This window comes from Simochromis diagramma, unplaced genomic scaffold (genome assembly GCF_900408965.1).
Source record: "Simochromis diagramma unplaced genomic scaffold, fSimDia1.1 OVJJ01000205.1, whole genome shotgun sequence".
Taxonomy (NCBI): Eukaryota; Metazoa; Chordata; class Actinopteri; order Cichliformes; family Cichlidae; genus Simochromis; species Simochromis diagramma.
In genome coordinates, this window is record NW_024386782.1 from 14,540,402 (window position 1) to 14,565,704 (window position 25,303).

At 41.2% G+C, this 25,303-nt stretch overlaps 2 protein-coding genes across 9 annotated transcripts in view; both read right to left on the reverse strand.

Annotated features, from left to right (window-relative positions):
- Positions 1-462: 462 nt before the first annotated feature.
- Positions 463-10,063, reverse strand: LOC120727665 (ras-related protein Rab-3A-like). The gene is made up of 5 exons (XM_040022068.1): positions 9,936-10,063; positions 7,039-7,263; positions 5,448-5,566; positions 4,864-4,988; positions 463-3,293 (listed from the first exon to the last, which is right to left on the reverse strand). The coding sequence occupies exons 1-5, from the start codon at positions 9,936-9,938 to the stop codon at positions 3,103-3,105; spliced, it is 663 nt and encodes a 220-aa protein (XP_039878002.1). The 5' UTR covers positions 9,939-10,063; the 3' UTR covers positions 463-3,102.
- A 1,246-nt stretch (positions 10,064-11,309) lies between these two features.
- The window catches only part of pde4ca (phosphodiesterase 4C, cAMP-specific a), a 51,707-nt gene continuing 37,713 nt past the window's right edge, over positions 11,310-25,303 (reverse strand). For 3 of the 8 annotated variants that reach the window (XM_040022073.1, XM_040022072.1, XM_040022079.1), the window contains 15 exons: positions 22,483-22,674; positions 21,691-21,735; positions 21,154-21,190; positions 20,446-20,519; positions 20,295-20,347; positions 19,759-19,871; positions 17,111-17,204; positions 16,765-16,937; positions 16,562-16,660; positions 16,219-16,383; positions 16,026-16,125; positions 15,744-15,898; positions 15,511-15,633; positions 15,238-15,420; positions 11,310-14,859 (listed from right to left, as the gene is read on the reverse strand). In XM_040022073.1, the coding sequence (XP_039878007.1) occupies positions 14,641-14,859; positions 15,238-15,420; positions 15,511-15,633; positions 15,744-15,898; positions 16,026-16,125; positions 16,219-16,383; positions 16,562-16,660; positions 16,765-16,937; positions 17,111-17,204; positions 19,759-19,871; positions 20,295-20,347; positions 20,446-20,519; positions 21,154-21,190; positions 21,691-21,735; positions 22,483-22,674 (1,825 nt within the window). In that variant the 3' untranslated portion in view covers positions 11,310-14,640. The other 5 variants (XM_040022077.1, XM_040022078.1, XM_040022075.1 and 2 more) reach the window with 4 other exon arrangements.

The window sequence follows — 25,303 nt, forward strand, 5'->3', positions numbered from 1 at the left end:
GAACACATCATTGTAGTATTGTGCCCTCTGCTGGGCACAGTACAACTTACTCTAAACCATTTCTGAGCCATCACATGTGCACTTCTTGTAAATCACCCACACTTTGGGAGAGGTTGTTGAATCCACACAGAACTCCAGCTTTGAGAAGTTGTTTATTGATTCCTTATTTTTAGTAAACCTGGCATTACACAGTTACAGCACAATTCACATTCCTAATGCCTGACGGGCAGAAAGTTCCTATTTACACAGGTTATATGTAACAGGGTGAGGAAAGAGGAGGAGGAGCTGGACGGGAGGATGTGTTTTCCTAAGTTATTAGCAAGTTTACAGCTGCAGTAAGATACACTAACCAAAATTTAAAAAAAAAAAAAAAAAAAAAAAAAAGGACAAATGTGGTAAGAATCACTTTTTAATCAAGTGTTCAGCATATTCACTTTATTCCCAAAACACTTTTGATGTTTGGAGCTGCTGCACAGAGTAGAAAAACTACCAGACAGGTTTGATAGCACAAGTCCAACAAGCAATGTTTTTGGCTTTAAACACATCATCAAGACCCTCTTTATAGAAACTGTACATTCAAACGCCCGAGTACAGTGCTCAAAAACTTTCAGCGAGGCTTCACTGTGCTGACGATGGTCAAAAAAACAAAACAAAAACAAAACTGTTCTATGCTCAGCCTAGCCTTAAAAGTTACATAACTGATATCAAAAGACAAACAAACTTCCCACCAAAGTCATGTGGACATGAGCAGAGGTTTTACACTGGAATGTTTAACTTTCCTCTCGAGGAATCATCTTAAGCTTTGTACACTGTGCACTGTAAACACACATCTAAAAGCTGGGACAGTTTAGCGATTGAATACTACTGAACATCTCTTAAAAAGTTGAGTGCAGAACACAACGCGTAATCTAGGAAGAATACTACAAATAAATTAAGTTATAAATAATACAAAATAAATAATTCATGTGATGAAGCTATGTCTTCGCATGCCTCAGCATATGTCTGAATGCACGACTTACAGGTTTGCACTAAATACACAAGCAAACAAATCCCTTAACTTGAGCCTCACAGAAAGAAAGGGAGAAATAAGAGTCACAATTTAACATGCTCAAAAACATCATATTCTGTCAAAAATAAATACGTAAAGACATAAATATCATCTACAAAGACATAAGAGGCTTCCTGGATATGGCAGGACTGTGCTGCACCAGTGCTCACACTGAATCACATGCCTTTCTAGTGAGTGCACGCTGCACATTGTACGCATTGAATGAAAGTAATACAATGTGCAGGGGGCTGTGGGCTTAACATCTGAAACCTTTAGCCCCACCGGGTACCTCCAAGTATCTTAACTGCATGATAGGTGGGATTTCAAATCAGACAACAGCTCATACAGATAACCATCCAGTCAACCAGAATCCATTAAAAACATCAACGACATGCACCTCTTACTACGGCACAGGAATGAATCCAATATCCAAAATCATTCTCACTTTAATATATTATATATGCATTTCACCTTTAAAACATTTATACACTCTTCAGTTAGCGAAATAGATCCTGTATCCTTTTATTTTGTCCTATGTGTTAAAAAGCAGCAGTAACAAAAAAGGTTAAAAAAAAACCAAACAAAAGAGGCTCTGTTGCTTTTTTTTTTTTTAACGCCGCATTAACATACTCTCTGAGTCTGCTAATAAACATTTGTTTAAAATTTCTGAGACAGGCCTCAAAGTAATTATATATCTACACTCATAGAATAAAGAAATGCACTTCTATTACTACCACTTATTTTCAAAGTTAACATATTTCATAACAAAACTAAAACTGACACACTGTACGCCTATGAAAAGTTTGCACCCAGGTGTTTCCAGTGTTGTAATGGTGAAGTGGTAAAGACTTGGTAGGAGAACAATAGGCTCCTGATTCTCTGTCATGGTGCTGAGTACAAGCCAGCCGAGAGTTATTACAGAACAGTAAGAAGTTGACACATGTGCACACTAGCTTAAGTCATGGGCTTCTTTTTTAAAGTTGTACAACCACGGTTCCTATGGTGGCATGCGCATCTTCTACATTAGTCAGCTATACCTGACCATATGATCAAATTCAGAAATGCCTATACCTGCATCTTTTAAGGTGGAATGCACAGGTTCTCTTAAGTGATGTACGAATTTCAACCAGATTAAGCGTCCTGTTAATCTTGGATGCAAAATGTTATCAAAGTAAATGAGTCATACCTTTTCTGTTGACTTTTGTTTTGTTATGAACTACATTGGGGATAAATAAAGTCTTTCTGATTCTGATCTGATTTAGTATAAAATCTCCCTAAACAACAGGATCAGTGCATTTTTAGACTCCATGAGCATAGATGTCTTGATTGGTTGAGTGATATGCACAACTTGCTATTTTTCCACTAATTCCCTAAATTAAAGAGAGAAACGAGCTCTCAAACAACCCTGTAAGGACACCAAACTAAAACACAACTATGACAAGATGATTTCACATGCTCAAAACCACACCTGACCAATTCAAAAAAAAAAAAAAAAACCATCAACCAACACAGCAACAAACATATTTTCAGTGGAAATAAATGTCGAAGAATTGCCAAATGATTGGTATCTATTTAGGTCTGAGGCATTGGTGCTGAATGGGAGTGGAGGCTGGAGGAGAATACTGCTCCTTCACAACCTTTTAGAGTTCAACCCAATCACAGACACATTAAAAATAAGGAATGATGTAGTCTCAGCCTGACTGGCCTTTTGCAGTTCTGTTATAGTGCGTGTGCAGCTATTGAAGACTTTTTACGATGGTAACCATGTTAAATGTTCTTTACCCCTCTGACCAAATATGCATAATCTTATAATTTCTGTACTACTGACAACAAAAACTTTAAGAACACCACATCTTTGGGGGGAACTGGCTGATGTGGACAGTAGTTGTGGTGTAGTGAGAGGGGTGGAGAACTGAAGAGCCATCTTGCGTCTGTCTCTATGTATGGCAGTTTCTGTGTGTGGTATGAAAACAAACAAAAAGAAAGCAAAACTCAAAAATAAAACCTAACAAGGTGTGTGGATCTCATGACAGCAGGCGTGTGTGTAGCTGTGTTCAACAAGCACAATCCTGATGGGACCTCTGAGGCTGCTCGCTGAGCTGTGGCCCCTGTTTAGCTCCGGTGATGGTGGGGTCGTTGTTATCCAGACTCTCTGCCATCCTCTCACAGATGATGTCCACGAGCCGCTCGAATGTCTGCTTCACGTTAATGTTGTCTTTAGCGCTTGCTTCAAAGAACTCAAAACCTGGCAGAAGGGGTGACAGAGACAGATGCGCTGTGGTTACACTTATTGTTTCAATGTGCAGCTTATCCTCTTAACCCAGTGATCTCATCGTGGCAAGACATATCAAGACTAGTCAGGCAGGCAGCTCAAGTCTGATGACATTTTCCTTTATATCAGAGGACTGAAGAGATTTTAAAACCTGTCTGCCCTTTGACTGGTGGTCTGAGATTGAACCAAATAGTCTAAGAGTATAAAAAAAACATCCTTCTCAAAGCTGCAGCTACTTAGCTTCTTTGTGCATTTCCATGTTTGTAATTTCTTAAGTTCTGATGATCTGATCTCTGTTAAACTTCAGATATCTTGTGTAATGCTCATGTTAGCAGTTCACTTTTGCTTAATTGCCTTTAATTTAGAGTTACAGTACTGTGCACAAGTCTTCAGCCACCCCTCATTTCTTTATGTTTTGCAAGGATAGTGGGAAACATGCAAAAATACACAGAAAAAAGTATATAAAGGCAAAAAACAGAGTTCTCCAGGCTTCTTGAAGGACATTCAGAGCTTATCTTTGGATGTTGCCTGCTTTTGTTCTGTTATCTGTCAAGATGATCCCACAATGCTTCAGTATTTTTGAGGTCTGGGCTCTGGGGAGGTCAATTAATGACCAACAGTGTACTTGTTCTTGTGTATTTTGGCACACCATGGCATTTTATAACATGTTTTCCTTCCTTAAGAATGGCTTCTTGACAGCTGCCCTTCCATTGAGACCATTTCTGATGAGGCTTTAATAAAAGGCAGCTCGATCAACTGGAAGGTCAGATGCATCTCTTAAGTCCTGTGTTAGGTCTGTGTTGATTTTCCTATTTTTAAACAACATAATCAAGGATATGATTTACCTGCTGCAGACATTTTAGGCCTGCTACATCTTCTTGGGTCCTCCACTCGTCCAGTTTTCTCAAAACATTTTTTGACACACTGAACATCACCTTGTTGGTGAAAAAAACTATTTTATGTCTGTCAAATTGGCAGTTTTCATAGATTCAGCTAAAGAAATGGTGACAAATGATGTGTTTCTGCAACAGCCTGCTAGTAACAAAGTGCCTGTCCAAAGAAAAACTCAGAAAGCCTTGAGGACTGTTGTTCAAGAGCACTCTCAAGTCTGGCTCCTTGTATAAACAAGTGAGGAGTGGCTCAAGACTTTTGCACAGCACTGTATTATACTACTACTCTTACAACCTCTCATCCCACTTAAAACATTGTCTGTAATGTTTTATGATGGCTGTGATGAAGGCCACAAGCCCAAACACACATCAAACGATAACATTTCTCTGTAAGAGCTGCTGCAGCTTTAACCTTCTCCAAACATCAGTTTCACACACAAATGAAACGATGCAGTGCAGCAAAGCTGAAGAGGACATTAAACAGATATTAAGCATTAAGTTTGCTCCCATAACGACAAACTCGCAAACAAACAGTCTAATCAAAACTTGGCCATCGGAATAAACGTAAATATTCTTGGAAACGGGAGATACACACCCAGAGTGTTACAACACCACACACAGTGTCCAGTTTTCATTCTGACCAAATGACTTACCCAGCTGTTCTGACAGCTGCCGGCCCCTCTCTGCAGCCACCACTCGCTCATCTTCCATATCACACTTGTTCCCCACCAACAGGACCTGAGCGTTGTCCCATGAGTATGTCTTGATCTGGGTCGACCTGTTTGCAAAAACAGGATGGTTTAATGTTCTGACTCACAGAATCTCACAAGCATTTTTTGACATTAAAGCAATTTAATCAGAAAATATTTTGACACATCCCTTCAACACAGAGCTGTGTGGATCTGAGAAGAAAACTATCTAACATACGATCTGCTGCGTTTCTTTCTCGTTCAGCAGTGACAAACACTTCTTCCATCTGTGTTGCAAACACAGAGTTAGAAAAACCAACGGTTATTTTTAACATCACTGTGCATTTGTTTGCCGATTTCAATAATGACCTACTGTAGTCTAATGATGTATTAGACTATCTCCATGTAGTGGAACCACAGCTGTACATCTCAAATTTAGATGGAGGATACGCTGAACTCAAAAGGAAAGCTGGGCGAAATTAAGAGAAAATAAGATTGCAGCTTAATGAGTCACCACTCTCACAGACAGACAATCAGCCGTCCCTCACCAGTCTTGCACAGCGTTGAAGGATTCCTCATTGGTAATGTCATACATGAGGATGAAGCCCATGGCACCCCTGTAGTAGGCTGTGGTGATTGTCCTGTAGCGCTCCTGCCCAGCAGTGTCCTACATTCAGAGACATTTTTGAGAATATGCAGGATTATTGTGATCAGAGGACAAAGAACACTGACGAAGCACCTGCAATGGATTTGTGGCTGTGCAAGAGTCTCCAAACTCCCATGAGCATTACACATTCTTGTGGCGTTTCATGTAATGAGTACTTGGTTCCAGTGTCAGGCTTTATGGCTCGTATTAAGTACCCTTCAAGGGTTTACACAACAAATAAAATGAATCTAGGCACAGAAGAGGCCAGTTCTGGTACTGATTAGCGACACACGATAAGACAGACTCCACTGTCACTAATACGATGGGCAGGAAAAATCTGTATTTTAATAAGCAATAAGGTAAAAGGGAAATTCATGATAACTCTGAATATGATGAAATCTAATTTGTTTGCCAGTTTGAAAAGCTGGAGGAATTCATGTTTAGTGTTAGCTGGCAACGTTCTCAAAATGGATTTATCATTTTGCACATTTCAAACAAAGTATCAAGCTGCATGTGAGCATGCTAGGATCTGATTGGCTCAGGCAGTGAGTGTGAGCCGCCGCTCAGGTGTCAACGTTCTCTTAATTATAGTGAAACTACACAATGATGAACCAACTATGTGCGAGGCCTTCAGGCGGACTTCAAACAAGTATAACAAGTACGCTTACGGTAAGTGCTGTCTCCATCTGTCCATGAGTATAATTAGTCAGATAAATAGACTTCCTTTAACTTTGAGAAACTGGATTTGCAATCTGCTGTTGTTTTATATAGAATAACAATCATGTAAAAATATGAGTGCAAGTGTGTGCAGCAGTCATATGGACTTAAACCACTAAAATAAATAAATAATCATAAACATGCACGCACTGCAGGCTGCATTTGGTTCAATTTAATTAGCTCTCCAGCTGTCCAACTCCACTGCAGCATAAGAAAATCTTGATTTCAGTTTGAACATTTAAAAATTATGTAATGTAGTGGAACTTATATTATAGTGCCTACTGCAAGTCTCACTCACCCTATCGCGCATACATTCAAAACTCAACTCAATTCAATTTTATATACATGTGCAGCTCCAAATCATAACAACAACAGAAAAACTGCAAAAGAAAAGCTCCCTTTTACTAGGAAGACCTTGTGGTTCAGCTTCTTGCTCAAGGATACTTCATTACATGGAATGGAGACGCTGGGGATCAATCAGTGACTGGCAGACACCTTTCACCAGTTACCCTCTCATTTCCCACATTTATCGTTTTAAACCCAAAGATCTGCTTTGGTAACCACTACACCATCTGTACCTACAATCTCACCTCCTGAAGTTTCACAAGGAGCTACAGCGGTATGTCGGATACAGGTTATTACGTCAAAATGGGATTGTAGGAGATAGTAAGAACTTATAAAATTTGCTTTCATTTTCAATCAAACACTGACAGGAGTTAAGTGTGTTCCATAAAGACATACAAGTACTATTTTTGTGCTATTCGTTACATTCTCACCCATATCTGAAGCTTTATCCTCTTGTCATTCCTGTAGATGGTCTTGACCTTAAAGTCGATGCCCACAGTGCTGACAAAGGCTGGCGTGAATGAGTCATCTGCATAGCGGAAAAGGAAGGAAGTCTTTCCTACGCTGCTGTTGCCAATGATGAGGATTTTAAACATGTAATCAAAGTTTTGGTCCGTAGACTCCTTCTGCCCGTATGTGGCATTTGCAGACGCCATCTACACAAGGATAAGCATAAGTAAGTTATAAAGAACAAAAGCTTGAGCAAACAGCGTGCAATGTTACTTTGCATGAAACAGCAGAAACACGTTACAGTATGCACAGTACAGCAACTTAAAATACTGCAAACTACATTTGTGCAACCTGAAAAAACGCCAACAAATTTGTTGCAGATGTGTTGTATTTGTTCTATTTACTTCCAGCAAATTTGCAGGCCATGTATTCATGACAGTAATTCCTTAATTAAATAAACAATTCCTCTGCTGGTGGCTGAGAAACTTTATGGTTGGTGCAGTACCCATCAGAACATTTGGGTTCAGTTTATCTACAAGAGTAGAAAATTATTTATTAGTACATTTATTTTGCATTATATTTACTGTAAATCTATATCAGAAAACTAATTAGTAACTATATTTTTTTTGTAGTGAAATAAATACTGTGTCCACTCTTTAGACCAGGAGTGTCAAACATAATGCCTGGCCCTTTGGATGGCTTCCAAAATTGTGAAGCCGGATATAAATTCAAGACTTTTAACTGTATTTTCACAAGTTTTACAGCTTTTTTTTTACAAATAAAGAGGTCTCCCAGGGTCATTCATACTACACCAAAGCAATGAAGTTATAGATTTCTGTAGTTTTACAAGTTAACTTCCTATAATTTAAGCTCAAAGAGTTACACTGGCAGATTTCTTTCATTTACTATAGCAGCATTTCTTTCTCATGCAGAAAAACTGAAACATACTTCTGAAACGGTGCTTCTTTTTCTTATATTAACATATCTGATTATATTAGCATATCTCTTTCTGTTCACTGAGAGAAAGACACATTTCATTGCCCACATAAAAGCGAGGTGTATGTGGCCTCTGATGTAAAATGAGTTTGACATCCATGCTTTAGACTCTCTCCTGCAAGCTGTAGGTACTGTTGCTTGAAAGAGAAAGAGGAGAGTTTCTACCAGCCTTCAGCAAAATTTAGTAGAAATCTGTCAAACTGAAATATGCTGGCACATTAAAGAGCTTTTACTTTATTTTTTTCATTCAGATCACTGCGTAAAAGAAACCCTTAAACTATCTGATTAGATGGTCTGGTGAAAGACTTCTGATGGTATTAAAATGTGAAAATACTGACTGCAAGAAAAACTACAAATTAGTGAGGATTCAGGTGAACTCAGCCGATGGAAACACTGGGACAAACAGGTCAGCAGCAGGCCAATCAACATGGTCAGCAAGCACTTCCATCTAGCTACTGTTCTGTTGAATCCTGTTGAACATGTTGAATTCTATAATTTTCATGCATTTTCCAGTTAGTCTTTAGGTGGTGAAATATTCACAGTTTTCTGGCTAAATTTTAACCAGATCAAACAGACAGGAAAAGCATCAGAAGAAAACTACAGACGCACAGAAAAGCTAAATCAATCTATATTACCCACAAACATCCTTTGAAGCCTCTTTTTTTTCTAAACCAACATTTGTCTGAGTAAGGAAGTCAACAACTCAAAGGCACAGAGCTCTGAAATGCATGTACTACACAGAGATCAACTCTATTGCAGAAAGTACCTGAGCTCTGAAAATAATATGATGCAACAATTATGGCATCATGAACTCAATAAGATGTGCCTCATTTCATCGCATGCTGACATCTCTTGTGCATCAAGTGAGCCTTACAGCAGACATATATGTCCTGAAAAGGAAAACATAGCCATAAACTTGTGTAAGTTTCCAGCACTACAAGGATGGTCTGATAGAGGGTATTACTGCAATCTTACATGAGATCATAACTAAAAACAACCTCATGCATACCCCTGATGGGGCTAGATAATTGCATTACGGTCTGTTGCGTGAGATTTTAAGCTACTGCCTTGGATGTATCAGGACAGGAATGAAAACTGATGCCGTTTCGCTCAGATGCTGCGTCACATCCAGCCAAAAACAGATCAGAGACACGAGCGTTTCTACGTCATATCAACACAGGTTGGATAAGAAATGCACGCCTCCACTCCACACAGATAAGAGGCCGGAAGTACTAAGGCTTAGCAGGCTAAGCGTCAGCTAAACTGACTACCCTTTCCCATCCAGGGAGGGCTGGGACCTGCGCGAAGCGCTTGGCTGTACAGCCAATTATGGATGCCCGTATGGTGGGCCAGAATGTGCTTCGTAGGGCATTGTATTTTGGAAACGGCCCAAACAGTAGTGCCCTCTCACATCACGTCGCTAATTTAAATGGCTTGAACCACACCACCAATTAACACCGGATCTTAGCTCCGCTGAGAATAAGCCAGAAATTGACAGGTTGGTTCACTTTAGCTAGAGAAATACATGGTAACACTATAACGCGCTTTCATGCACCTTAGCCACCACGAAAGGTAACAAAGGGGATTAAAATAAATTAACGCATTGCGCATAAAACGGAGGTGTTTCTACAAATAATCTGAATTCGGCTAGCATCGCTACCTTTAATGCTAACACAACAGCCACCGTTACTAGTATTTATATGTGGCAGCAGGGGCTAGCTAAGCATCCCAGCTATGTCAAATGAAGGTTACTCCTCTTAATTTACGGCTAAACACGCTATCAAAATCTCAGACTATATAACCGATTTATAACCCACATGCTTTCTGCTGCTACTGTCACACTTGACAAGGCCTAGAAATAACAAAAAACGCAGGGATTTACCATGAAATGTGTTTTCTCTTCGGCTTTACTGCAGCGGCTAGCCCTGCTTTGCACCTGCAGTAGCTCTTACGGTTCTTGATTGGCTGCCTCCGGCATAAGCAGTTGCTAAGTGTAAGAATGATTGGCATGAGACTTGACCAATCAGAGAAGAGAAAAGACTTCAACATTGCCAGAGTGACCATACAGCGCTGCGTGCGTTTTCTTTCTTAAATTGGCCAAAAGAGAGGACAGACTCTAATAAAACAAACTCGGAGAATTTGAGAGTTACATGAGAGTTAACATACATGCATAAACCATCCTGTAGCTTGATAAAGTTAAGTAAAACTCTACTCTAAGTACCACTGGGTATTCTGTGTCTCGAACTGATTAAAGTTTGGTGCAGTACTTAGGTAGGATAAAATACAGAAATAAATATTCTTCTTACCACTCCTTGATGTATTGCATTGTGTTTCTTAAATTTTTTTATTACTACATTTTAATTGCAATGTATAATACATATTTTGCACTAATCTCCAAAACTCGGCATTCAGTTCAATACATTCAATTAAAATGTATTCAATTTAGCTTTATTTACATGACACCAAATCACAACAATAGTTATCTCGTGGCGCTTTATATTGTAAGGCAACAAACCTACCATAAAAGAGAGAAAACCACAACAACCAAACGACCCCCATGACCAAGCACTTGGTGACATGAAAAACTTCCTTTTAACAGGAAGAAACCTCGAGCAGGACCAGGCTCCGTGAGGGGAAGGGAGTGAAGGGAGACAGAACAAAAGACAGGTTGTGAAAGAAAGCTAGAGATGAATAATAATTAATGATAAATGCCAAGTGGTAGGGACTATCCAGGGTCACCTGATCCACTCCCTAACCATAAACTTTATCATAAAGGAAAGTTTGAAGCCTTATCTTAAAAGTCGAGAGGGTGTCTGTGAATCACCTAAATACATTACAAACTGGGAGCTGTTTCCACAGAAGAGGTACCTGAAATTGAAAGGTTTTGCCTCTCAAACTACTTTTAAATGTATTAAGAAGTAAGCCAGCAGTCCAAAAGTGAAGTGCTCTGTTGGGGTGATATGATACTATAAGGTCTTTAAGATAAGATGTCTTTAAATACAACCATTTATCATCTTAATCTGTTATCCACTTAAGGTGACACGAGGCTGGAGCTTTCACAGAGCGAGATCCACCCTTTGGAAATTAGAACTGAAAATAAAATTAGCATTGAACAATGTTTGTCTGCAGTGTCACGTAGAAACGCATTCTCTTTGGAGCTACTTTTAAAAAAGCAGTAATCAATACTCATTTCCTTTAAGTGATAAATGCATTTATGACTTGCTTTTCTCATAAAAGGAGAAAACGGGACATCACAAAGTGAAGAGCTTTTCCTTTATTGGCAAGGCATACAGTTCTAGTTGGACAGAGGGCTAACGCAGCCACAGTTAAACAGCAGAGTTGGATTGTCAAAGCTGCAGAGTTTCAGTTTATGACACACATTCATAAAAATCTCCACGCACAGAAATACTGGTCTTGGTTGGCTGTTGGGACTGTTCGACAACGTGACATCTTCACTAAGAGTCAAAGAGCTTTCAGATGAGCGCACGTACTCCGAGATCCTTTATGAACGCGTGATGCGATCAGATCAGTGATGACAGAGGAAGACAGGCGATAGGACGTGATCCAGAAAACCCAGAAGGAAATCTGTCACTCAGCAATTTTTACACCAAGAGAAAAGTGAAAGTGAGTATTCGCTCATGTATAATGTTATATTAGAAGTGAAAAGGAAACGTTTCTCACACATGAAGCTACGTGTGAGTATTAAAACCTTAGACTAAAAAAAAAAGCTACTTCTCTGTCACATCGTTTCTGACAGGTAATACAGAAGCAATAAATAAACTGTACACAAAGTACTGTGAGGAAAAAGAACACAATGAATTAGTGACACAGAGAGACACACACTGACTCTTTGCATGTTGTGCTGGTTATAATGTTGTTAAATAGTCCTTTGGTGTTGAAGGCATCTTTGAGAGTTGAGTCGTCGGCTACAGAAAAGATTGCACATGTTGTACTCCAGCATGTCAGTGACCAGAAAAAAATTCCAAGTTAAAAATAAGGCTTCAAAAAAACAAAACAAAAGGAAGAAAGAAAGCTCAGTCACACATTTAAAACATAAGTTACACTGTTTCATGGTAATAAAAAAGTTTCTCGACAGGATGAGTTTGGTAAGTTCTCTGCATTACTTTCATAGTGTTTGAATCCGGCAGCTAATGTCACACATCTCAACAAAACACTTCTTTTGCACAGTCAATTAGTTCATTATAAAAAGGACCAAAGAAAAGAAAAGACAAGACAAGGAACTTCAGCCCTTCTGAGCGTCAATGGTCCAGCTCATCCAATTCAATTAAACTACCAGGCCGTCCGTCAACAGAAAAGTGCAGAAGTGTGAGAGAACCGTACAAAGTGCTTTGAGTTTTTTTCCTTCTTTTTAGCAAATACTTCAAAAAAAAGAAAGAAAAGAAAAAGAAAAACATGAGAAAGAAAACTCATTCACCCGGACAACAAACACGTCACTGTTTTAAGACAATATCAGTTACTGTTACGGTTCGAACAGGAGTTCAGTGAGAGAGAGAGAGAAAAGAGCAGAGACACTGAGGTCAGATTGGCACACTGGGTGCTACAATCAACCAACTTTATCAGTCACTGATGGAAAGTAGCCAGTGGCAAAATGGAAATTACAGTACGGGTTGTGTCATGCTTGCTTGGCACTTGTTTTGTCATTGACTACTGGCGTGTCCCTGTGGAGAGCAAAGTACTGATCAATGAGAGGGGAAAAAAAGAGGGGAGATTCAGGCACAGGGAACTGGCTCTTTGTAACCTCCTGGGTTTTTACAGTTACAGCGATGCTAACATCTGTCATTACAACCTCATCAAGACACTGCCCTCATTAGTGCAGTAATCTATGCTAGTGGATGTTACCAAAAACACTATTTCAGTAGGTAGATGCTGTGTAGTAAGAATAATGGAACTCTAATAGCTTAATGTACTCGTAACTCTACTGTGACACTGAGGTTTTTTTTTTCTTTTTTCTTTTTATGTTTTTTTTTTTTTCATGATGTCTGTGCTAGTTAGTGTTTCTCAGTCAAAAGCCTCCAATGAGTTCATGTTTTGGCTCGAGCCCTTAAAAACAGACAAAAACGAAGGCTACCTATGAACAAAACTGCAAAGTGCTAAAACTTGAAGGCAAACTGATAAAATGGGCGCCAAACATCAAATCAAATAAAAATAATCCAAACAATAAAGCAACAAAAACAGAAAAATAACCGACATTTTTTTTGGGTAGTCCTACAGTTAAATATGTTTTCAATGTAAGAACTTGCAAATCATTTACCACAGTACCAGAACTTTAGTTCCACATGTGGACACTGGGAGGCACCATAAGCACAGCCCACATCGCTCTGGATGGAACTCCTAGAGCGCCTACCGCTACACTGACCCTGGCTCAGTTTTGTTGCTGACTATATCTCATTAAGATTATTAAAAATAGAAATAATACATCTGAAAACAAGAAAAATAATATGCGGTGCCAGCTCAGTCGTTATAATCATTAAAGCAACTTGCCTGCTGAGTACAATTAAATCGGCTGTGCAACACCAGCTGAAAGGAGTGCTACTGCATGTATACAAACACAGTGATAGAGTCACTTCAAATATCTGCTACATTTAAGGTGTTTTGCAAAAAAAAATCCTTCATAGCTCTTCTTTTTGTGCTATGAATTTGCTTACACTTCTTTCAAGTTTGCTGTTAGCTGTAGCTTCAATTTACTGTGTGTGAATCTAAATAACAGACAATGAATTAAAAAAAAAAACTTACTAAAAATTAAAAATCAAAAAAAACAAACCAAAAGGCAGGCAAACCAGCATTTGCAAGTTTGGCAAGAAGTCTTAAAAGACTTTGTTGTGTTTTCGCAGTCATTCATCACTTCCTCGCTTCTTTCACACAAAAAAAAATACTCCGTTAGAGGAAGACACGTCTGTCTTTAGTCGTAGCGGACTTTAGGCTAGCTGGTAGAAAAGCGTGTATTTTTCTAACTTCTTATCGTCTCTGTGGAACTTCAGCCACAATTTGTCTGAGTGAGAGACACAGATTTCCTGTCCTTACTGGAACAGCGACTGGGCCTATCTGTCTCTCTCCAGTGCAAGTGACTGCTGTGTAAAACTGCAGACTTTCTCAGTCCTCCCCCACAGCCTCCCGCACTCCCGTACTCCCCACCTTGAGTCCTGCTCTTAAACCCCATCTGCAGAAAAACAGAGGTGGTGGCGTTTGCTCGAAGTGGAAGGTGGGGTGTGACAGAGGGCGAGGCACTGAAATCAAGAATAATTAAACGAAAGAAAGTCGAAAGAGTCGAAACTATTGACTGGTGCTATGTGCCAATTCGAAAGCGTGGAACCCCAGAGACGCCTTCATCTGTTTCTCTTTCTTCTGCCATATCTTTCTCAGAGTCTAAAGAAAACGTCCTGCCCGAGTCACTTGTAAGCATTTTGGGAAGCCTTCGAGATGCAGGAGAGGCCGAATCGGATCTGTAGATTTCATGCTTCCTGCTGCTGCTGTGGCCCTCCTCTTCCTCCGGTGGACTCTCTATGTCAGACTCCCCCTCTTCTTCTAAGGTCAGCTTAAACTGAAACTTGTCAGCAGAAGCAGACCCGCTACTCCTGACCATGTGCCGAAGCTTCCCCTGCAAAGGCATCTTCCTCCTCCTCCTCCTCCTCCTGGCCCTCTGGGTGAGGTGATGGGCTGTGGGGGATCATGCTCTGATACCACTCTCTGTTATCCTCCAGCGTGTCCAGGATGTCCTGCGCATCAGGGTGCACCAGGTCGGCCCATGTTTCCCACAGAGGATGAACGATGTAGTCGATGAAACCCACCTGAAAGAGAAAGCAATGTTTAAGACTGCGAATAACAAACTCAGCAGTAATGCTTTGACTTAATCAAAGAACTCCATCTTTCCGTGAGCGGTTTTGTATCCGAACTAGTTTTCTTCCTGACGTCTACATCCATCAACCACAGGAAGCATGAAGCTAGATATGGCTAATTTTTACAGGCTGTCTCCCTATCATTAACCATCATAAAATGTATTTTGAGGATCACTTCAGTGCCTTTTAGTTCCATTATATAAAAGAGAAGGGATCTCCAAAACCACCTCACAACAGAACAATCGAAATCTAGGCTGACCAACAGCACCAAGAGGAAAAATACATGAATTTGATTTTGAGGCTAAGCTCGCGGTTTAGGTTATTCCCCACCTGGTTCTTTTCTACTGAAGCATTGTGCTTGTCGCACATGGGGCTGATCTCCATGCCTTTCTCTCTCTCTCTGTCTCCCTGTGTGAAGAACTCCACCATGATGCGGTCTGTCCACTGGCGGTACAGCTCGAGAGGTTTGGTCGGGTTACTCAGGTCTGCACAGTGTACCATGTTCTGAAGAACCTGCAGTGGCAAATTAAACAGGTGTTGTCACATGTCAAATATATAGATTAGATTAGATTGATTCTATCTTTGTATAAAAAGAGTTCTCACCTGTATGCGATCTGAATAGTTGTCTAAAAGCAGGACTCCCAGGCTGGTGACTTTCTTAGTCTCCACCATGGTCTTCAGGTCTGCTAACAGGTTCATGTGTTTGGACATATCTGTGGCGAGCACCTGCAAGAACAACATTAAACACATTAAACCAAACAGAAGTCACTGGGGGAAAAGAAGGCTTAAGCTGAGATAGAGCTACTGCACGTCTACGATCTTAATGGTCCACTCACCATGTCGATGACCATTTTGCGAAGCGACTGACGCTGCTTTTTGTTGAGATTCTGAAAAATATCACAGTTGTCTTCCTGCAGAAGCTTAAAGCCTACAGCCAGGTGGTGATTCTCTAGCACTGACAAGTCATTGTACATCAGGGCCAGCTCTGAGTCTGAAGACAAAAAGGCATAAAAAACTCTGAATGTAAAATAAATCACGATCTCGTCAGCTACATAGTTAAATACACTCAGCACCCACACACATTCAGATAATCCCTGCAGAGCTACGAGCAAACTCACTGGTGTTGATGAGAAACTGATTGGAAACTCCGGGGTGATCCACGTCGTGGATGGCGCTGGCGAACAGCGCAGCGAGGATCTCCAGATCAGTAAACACAGCCTTGGATGACACACAAAGAGAGACAGTTAGTTTTCTGTGTATGCGTGCGTGTATGTGAGGGCATCAACCTGGACTGTGTATTTGAGCGATTACCTCCAGTGCAGGTGTGGACAGCAGCACGTGTGTTGATTGGACCACGTCTGCAGCATGGATGTTGTTGTGGTAGGCCACATCAGCATGATAGTGGTCCTCCAAAGTCATCGTGAAGGTAATGAAAGTATCCACTGGAATCTTAAAGGACTTCAGCAGCTCACGTTCCTGCAACAGCAGAGGAGAGGATGGCTCATCCAAGGTAAAGATAAATGACTGATTACAAATTGTTTGCTAAGTCATTGCTTCATTGACTTCAGTAAATTCATTATGCACTTGTTTGCTTTGCCGTGTTTGAGGCTATAAAGTACAGGAGCCATACAGTACGCTGTGTGCTGTGATGTACCTGGAAAATGGTGTACATGGTGACTGTCAGTGGGCGATTCCCAGAATACTCAGAGACCTTAAAGATGTCAATACCCCATCGATTTATATCCTCAAGTTCCTGTCAGTGAGAAAGTATAAATACGTATATTAAACAACATTCAGTATGCGGGAAAAAATAGAGAATTAGCCTCAGGGAAATAACAAATGAACTAGTCCTCACACCTTAGCTAGGAGTCCTTCCTGGCTAGCATTGACCCCAAATCGAGGAATGGTTGAAGGAGCGAGGCTGGGACTGTGGGTGGCCTTCTTCACACCGCTGATCTGGGACATAGGACGCTTTTTCTTGTCTTTCTCCTTGGTCGGGGGAGACATGATGTCCATGTCATGTTGTTTCTCTGCCAGTGAAAGTCATCCAGTTAACAGTGATGAAAACAGAAATGCACCACTAACACTAACTTTCCTGCTGTTATGCATTTCAACTACTCCTGTCTGAGCACTGTCCTGTGATTTACATGCATATCTACATGTATGTGCAGCAGTGTGTAGCGTACAAAGACGGCATATTTACCCAGAAAGGTGCTGGAGATGAATTCAGACACCTGGTTCCCTGAGCGGCTGGTTTCTGACAGCTGGCTGAGCTCTCGGTTCAGCATCCTCTTGAACTGAGGACAAACACATGCAAGCATCAATGAGCTTGATCAAACACTCTGTTTGCTAAACTGTGGACAGACTAGGTCGGATCAACTCAGCCGCCTGCTGGAACAACAGTTATCTCTTAACAACAACGTAGAAAAGAAACACTTTACAAGCAAATCACTCTCTCTCAAAACCTGCAAACGATTCAGTCAAATACAAGGTAGCAGATGCCACAGATCATGCTGACATAAGACGTGTTGAGTCTCAGAGAAAGTCAGAAAACAAGCAACACGTGAACCTCAGGGAGTCTCCTACCCTCCCACCCAGTTCATCCCTCTCCTCCCCTCTCCTCACCTGAATGAACATCAACGAGATGGAGATGAAATAAGTCACTTCTGGCATTTCAGCGTAAAGTCAAGCATGGGAGCAAAAATAAAACGAGTGAGCTCTCAGGCTTAACACGCCTGTTCGACAGAGCTGCCTGTCTCGGAAAAAATCCACCAGCGAGTGCTGCAGAAGCTTTGATTATAAGTCTGTGGAAGAACAGGAGAATCGAAGCATATGTATGTGGGAATGCTGCTGGATGCCAGGATGCAAGGCAGAGAAGGCAGACTCTCCCCGACTCTCCCTCATTCACTCAGTTACTGCCTGCCCACTATGTGTGTAAACAGAGGGAGAATGGGGTACTCTAATCTCCACCTCCTTTCAAAAATGCCTAAGAATAGCAGCCAATCAGACACCCGCTGCAGCAGCGTGTAGTGAAACAGAGAGCCGTCATTGGCCACGAGACATACACAGTAGGCAGGGCAGAGTGAGGTTGTGAGACACACCATGTGCACCAAGTTTGAAGGTATGAAGGAAAAGCTTTGAATGGATGGGGAGGAGGGTTCATTCTTGTAGCCAAAAATAAAAATAGTACATCACGCACCACAGAGACTTGGGTGCCCTGACCATTAACACAATCAGAGGAACAAAAGACAAAATGCTTTGACAAAGAAATGCTTAAAGCGGGCTCCAAAAGTTCACTCACAGCTAAATCGTGCTCAGAAGCAGATAGAAAATATTAAAGGATAATTACAGTGGCCCTAATGTTAAGCTGATTTATTCACTTTTATACAAAATTCAAACTTGGTAGTAATTACCATCAGAGGAGGAAAAAAATGCCTATGCGGGATGTAAAAAGCTCTTTCTTAAATACCCTACTCACATATAAATAACTCAGTGATTAAAAGAGGTTGCACGATTCCTCAAAGACCCTTTCTAGGGTCAGTAAAGATCCAGTTTAACAAAGCGGTTCGATAAGGTCGTCAGGGATGCAGAAACATTGTTCACTTCAGCCTCCCATGCACCTGTCTTTGTTCCCAAGGGCCGGCATGGATAATTCTTCCCCAGTGACTGAAGCAGCTCATTGACTGATCTGCAGCAATTGTGGGGGCTGGGGAGAGGAGTGGGCGTGGGAGGGGGGGTGCGTCCAGCGAAACTCCCCTCCACTGCCACGTGAGTGACGTGTGGAATGGTGTATGCATGAAGCAGGAAGCAGGCGCGGTACGTGATCGGTTAATAATGTAATTCAGATTTATGTGATGAGAAGAGGTCTGTTTCCTTATGTTTGGACGCTTCTATGAAGTGGGTGTTTGTGAGTGCTGATCGGAGAGGAGAGGGAAGGATGGAGGAAGCATGCACGGTGAGGATTCCATTTCATCCAGTGCAACATCTCTCCCACTCCCACTCCCACTACTCATTCACATGTTTCTGCATATGATTCAGGGAAAAAGGTGTGTCCCTGTTTCTAGTCCCCATCTGCATGCCGGGAATCATCCTATGCATGTAAGCTTCTTCCATCTGCGGACAGATGGGGGCTTCTATTCATATTTTCATGATGGATTCTTTGTGTTAATGAGCTTTCAGCTTGGTTAAAGCATCGGTGATGGTAATTGTATTTACGGCAGGCCACACACAATCCTTGGGTTTAGTGTCGTATTTGGTGCCTTTTCTAATTTGGGCAGCAAAAAAGCACAGCCAAAGAATACATCCATTCATAAAGCATGAAAATGAACATGCGTCATGTACTGTCTATATTATCCATTCTAAAAAGAAATCGGATGCATTTCATTTCAAAAAGGGGAAATGACAACAGTAAGCTGGAAGAAAATGACCGCACGGCTGCAGATTGAGCACCTTTCCCAGCGGTGAGGTCTAAAAATAGACATATACAGGAATAATGGCATAATCAGCCTCCAAGGTTTGTTCTCTGGTGCTTTCTATACCAAAAGCCCTCCAAAATATACAAGGACAGTCCAATAAGCTTCCAACTTGCAATTAGAGCAGGACCAGAGGGCCCTGTCTTCAAAACTCCATCTCTCTGACCCTCATACGTCTTTTAAGCAACTACAGCAGATGTTTAAGCTCCCAACCTTGCACTTAATCCATTTTCTACAACTGCAAGATTCACTCGTGTGTGTGTGTGTGTGTGAAATGTCCAAAAGAGCAACAAACTTTCATCCAGTCTTTCAGTTGCCTAAATTACCAGCTTCTAACTTAGCAGGCTGTTGGTAGTGTGTTAGTGTTTTGTTAAAGTACCTTGTTGGAAGCCATCTCACTGACAGAGTGTCGGGTTTTCAGCGTCTCTAGTTGCTCCAGACACCAGTCCAGCTCATCTAGAGTCTCTATGGCCAGCTGCTGGTGAGGCTCCTCTGTATGTATATCACACACATATATATATATATATTAAATTTCATCGGGGAGGAAATGTTAATGGTATTTCCCTCTCAAATATTGAGCTGCATTTTGTTTCATAGTATTTGTATCCATGGGATGAGGATACAAGTGACTTACAATAAGCATTAAAAAATCATCACTACAGGCACATGGCTGGAATACTTGCCCACCACTGGATTTCATGTGTTGTTGAACAACATTCGCTTACTAATTAAACAGCTGTGATGTGTTTCCAGTAACCCAGATTTCCCAATTCACAGATTTAATCGTGTTAATATCCTTGCCATCTGTGTGTGTTTGTGTGTGTGTGTATGTGTTTTTTGTTTGTTTGTTTGTTTTTTAACCAGTGTGTATTTTGGGCTAATAAGTAAATATCTCATTCCAAAGCCGCTACCAACCTGCGAGGCTGGTCTTGCACATGGATGGTGGGTTGCTGCCTGAAGATCGTGTTCTGTAGACAGAGACCATCCAAAGTGAACATATTAAAGACACAAGTCAGGTGTGGTGGTGAAAGAGCAAAAAGACTTAGGAAGTCTCCAAAACGCCTACTTGCTGGCCGTGCGATCTTGCTGGCCGGTTATGACGGCGAAGTTACTTCGGACCGTCCTCAGGCTGGCGAGGACCTACGAGAGGAACAAAGGAGTGAATGTACGAGTTCATCAAATGACGCATTTGTAATGTGATGAAGTGTAGCTTTAAATGCTCATAAAAGCTTCCACTTTCATTGAACAAGAGCTTCTCAACACAAATCACTGACTATCATTTGATACTCTGGCTCTCCACTCTTGGCAGATGTGCTACCCAAAGGCATCCCCCACTCCCTTTCTGATGTTTTCATAGCATCACTGACACTCCTCTAGGTCACGTCTGCCACTGCATCTGTCACCAAACACTGACTCAGCATGAGGAGAAAGCCCACAGAGTATCAGATGTCCAGACTTGATCCATGCATGAGCCTTATCTGCCACCATGCATATCTTAAACAGCATGATCCAGCAGTATTGGATTCTCAGCTCCTTTCACTGTGTAAAGTGAGCACAGGAGTGACGCACATCCCACGCAAGAGCTAGGCAACACCAGCAGGATGCTGATCCTGTCGCAGGGCCAACATGATCCTGAGGGGATGTTCCGGTAAAACCCAGTCTCATACCATCTGGAGGCTGTTTTTTTTTCTTTTCTTAATTTGTCCATCTGCCAAATTTTCAAATAACACAATAAGTAAAACAGGCTGACTGGAAAAGATTTCAGAGGACTCACCTGTGCAAACGGTGTGACTATCATGTCTTCTGTATGTCTGCAGAAAAGACACACAAGAGGAAAAAAGCATGAAAAAACACAAAATACTGAGAAGCTCAACTATAAATCCCTAAACTGTGATACCAAAGAGTGATAAAAAGAAACCTTCCTCGTATCTATTATAGTTTATTCTAATTTATTAAAGACATGCACTGCATCTAGTGAGGCCGGTGAGGAAACAGTCGGGGTGAGGTGGAAAGGGTGGGCGACACGTTATGAACAGTTAAATATGAGTAAATAAAAACAAAAATGGGTTATTATACTTGACTCCGCTCTGATTAAGCGTCGCATGCAAGAACAAACAAAAAAAACAGAACGGGGTGTTTTAGAGAGCCTGACAGGGGTCACAAGAGAGGTTTTTGATATTTAGTCATCGGGAGAAAGGAGGGAAATGATCATGAAGCCATCCAGAGGGAATGCAGAAGAGGCCTTCAGGGGACAGAGCCAGTGTGGGTTTATTTTCGCCCTAATTTATTTTGTTTATCATGTTCTTCTCACCGAGATGACAACCAGTTGACTTCCCAATGCTTCAAGCTTTCTTCCCTTTAAAAACAGATAGGCAAGAGGTTGAAGAAATCTGTGACTGCTTCAATTACAAAACTGAAGGTTTTCTTTCTTTCTTTCTTTCTTTTTTTTAGATAGCATGAAATCTATAATGTCTTGCTTGGGGATGTAACTGAGACACACAGAAAAACAAACAAAATATTCCTTTCTTTAGAATCCCAGTGGAATAGATTTGACATTCAAGCACTTTGTGATGGGAAAACAGCTGCAAGCAATACATAGCATGTCCTAATAAAGTATTTGAGAAAGCTCGGTCTTCTCAAGGTGGACCTTTCTTAACAGTCCTCCTCACTCTATGAAAAACAAGTAAAAAAGTTAAACTGCGTGACAATTTGGCTTCAGAACTCAAACTGCAAACAGGTAAGGGAGCCAGCACGTAAATCGAGGCACAAAACTGCTTCTCCAGCCCGGAAACCTCTGAGCTCAAACAGATAGAGAAGAACAGAAAAGCAGAAATGCAAATATGATCCATGTGATCCTAGTGGTATTCCTTTAGGATAAAAAGCACAGCATCAGGAATGGCTGTTGATACTTTGAAAACTTTTACCCGTGTTTTTCAGATGTAAAAAGCTCTTTTTTACTTTTAGAGAACTTGATATCAACAGATTACTACATGTAAAGCAACAAGATTCCTAGGCGGGGCATTGGATTTATCCAAAGGGATTGTTTTAGGCCCCTCTCAATACATAGAGACAGAGGATTAACAGTTTCAACTGGTGGACTTACAGGTCACTGGCAGTGGAGGAGTTTCTGGAGGGACCTTTGGGTGAAAGGTCAAAGTCGGAGTCAGAGCGGTAGAGGAAAGATTCCCTTCGTTGGCTGTGAGGGAAATTGGTCGGTCGGGCCAGACCGGAGTTAGGGCTGGCCTGAGGGTCCAGTGGGCTGCGTCCCACAGACAATCCATTCTCCACATCAAAACTAAGAAGACATAAATGCAAAGAGAATTTATTAAGGTTAGATGGCTTAAGAGGCTATTTAGGAATTTACCAGCTTGTAGATTTGGTCAGGAAAGGAAATAGAAGAAATGAATCCATCCAAACTGTCCATGCTTCCTGGAAAGCTTGTTTTTCCATTCTTAGACACACAGTGCCATAAAATATCTCCCACAGAATATCTGCAATGTGTGCATTTATGTGTACAATAGCTGGTGTGTATGAATATATCCCTGAGTCTGTCACACAAATACAGTTCAGCACTTTGTGACTGTTTGCAGCATCAGGCAGGAGCAACCGAAAACCAGCTGTCAACAGCATTATCGGAAATACACCGAGTGGCTGGTCAAGTGGGTCAGCATGCACTGAGGTGAGAAAACGAGCTCCATTAAGAGCTGCAGGCAGTATAAATGCAACAGCCATAAAATAAAAAGAATAAGGGAGAATAAATGTGGGAATAAGCATTTCCCTTCAGACCAAACTGACAGACAAACCTTTTACAAAATTCCAGTTACAAGTTAACCAGACTGCTGCTCCTCTGGTGCCAATAACATGGACACAGTTACTAAAAGATGGAATATTCATATCTAAAACATCGCTACAGACCTTATAAAGACTTCTATCACACAAGCTTTCAATCTGATATTGTCCTTTCTTGAAGAGGAAATAGTGTAACATAGAAGTAAAAAAAACTCAAAATTCAAATTTAGAAGGGTGACAAAAAGGATAAGACATTGTGATATATATGAGCTCAGCTCACAGCTCAGGAAGTAAGCTAAAATCAGCACCACAATTCAAGCCGAACAACAATGGTGGATAAGAAAACACATCCAAGTCAGACTGAGACCAAAATGAGGAGGTGATGAGATCCAAAGAGGAAGAATAGCTCTCAGCACTGGTGGCTGCATGCAATGCTATAGCTGATTTATAAATAGGATAACTAACCGCTAAAATCCATTAAGTGTGTTATTAGAGTGATCCAAAAAAGAGCAGCTGATTGGCAGGATGGACCCATTTTTCATTATTAATATATTTAACATTAAAAGATAGTACAGCATTTGAAACAGCGAATCAAGCGAAACCTGAGGCTGTCAGGCAGCCAGCCTGGACGTACTTGAACTCCACAGCTACACAATCATCATGCGGAGAAACAGTAAAGGCATGAAATGTGTTTAGATAATGTGATGCTCTCGTGATACAAGTATGTGTATGTGTCCGCGTGCGCGCGTGTACATACAGATGAATCCCGACTGTGAGCGAACAGCAGAGATAAAAATAGCAGCACAGTACTGACGTGGGTTACACGAGAGAGGCGAGTCTAAAAATAGCACAGCGTCAGGTGAAGAGGAGTTCCTCCTGAAAAACACCGTCTGACTACAGAGGAGAACAACAAACGAAGGCACGGCAAGGTCCTTCTTCACAGTCTAGGCATGTTTCTCCTGTGATCTACATTTCTACTTTCCCACAGCGTTGCTCTGAGCCTCGGAGACTTTCGGCCAGCAGCTCCGTTTGGCAACGCATCTCCTTTTGCTAAACAGCGTGAGGAGCTCCAGAATAGAAATCCACACTTTAGTAAAACAACCATTAGCAGAACATGAAGGATTTTGCAAGGGCAGATGCTGAGACACACTTGATCCCTTTCAAATAAACAGAACGGGGAAACCAATATTTCAAAATAAAAATCTCATGGCGTAGGTATGGGTTCCAAAGTGTTAGAGAATAATAACACACAAACCCAAAATGTCAGTGATACAATTACCACAAAATCAGATTCTTGTGCAGCTGTGTGGGGTCTAGAGTGTAACAAAATGCACACATTGAAAGACGTTAACAACTGCCATGTCGCATATATACTCACTGTACACTGTGTTGCATACAGCAGTTGATGCTCGGTTTAAATGTTCGACTTCAAAGTGACCATGGCTACACGCCTACCTGCACCAAGTTGTTGCCATTCAACTGGCAGATGTTTCCATTAACAAACAGTTGAAGAGGTGTAGCTAACAAAGTCGGAGGTCAGTGAGTGCACAGTATAGAAGGTGGGGAGTAATAATGTGTTTTTCACATGGTCAACAGTTTTTGACATTTGACACAACCTGAGCAAAACCACAACTATCTGCTGGCTCCATGAATGACTACCTTTTACTCCAATCCATGAGCGATTGACCAACTTTGGCATTTGCAGAGTTGTGCTGCTACAATCCAGCCTTTACAGTTGCATGAAAACACTGCATTCATTCCTCTCTTGCTGCGTTCTGCAGTACTCTCCCCCCCAAGACGTTGGTGTGTTACTGGCTATTACATAACAGCAGAAGCTGATTTCCATGTGACAGATTCAGACACACTGACTGCATCACAGAAGTCCAGGGACTCAGATAATAAGGCCAAGAAAGTGCGAGTGACTAAAATGTCAGACACAGTACAGTGGGACTGTGCCAGCGTGGCTGCTAGAGTGAGCGTGCACGAATGACAGACAGGCTGTGTGTGCAAGGGGTAAAAAAAAATCATAATTTTATGTGTAAATAATACAAACAATGAGTCCCAATGATGTACGCCTACAATGTGTGTATTTTAATCTCAAATTACTGAGGTGAGGAGATGGTCATGCTCTCCTC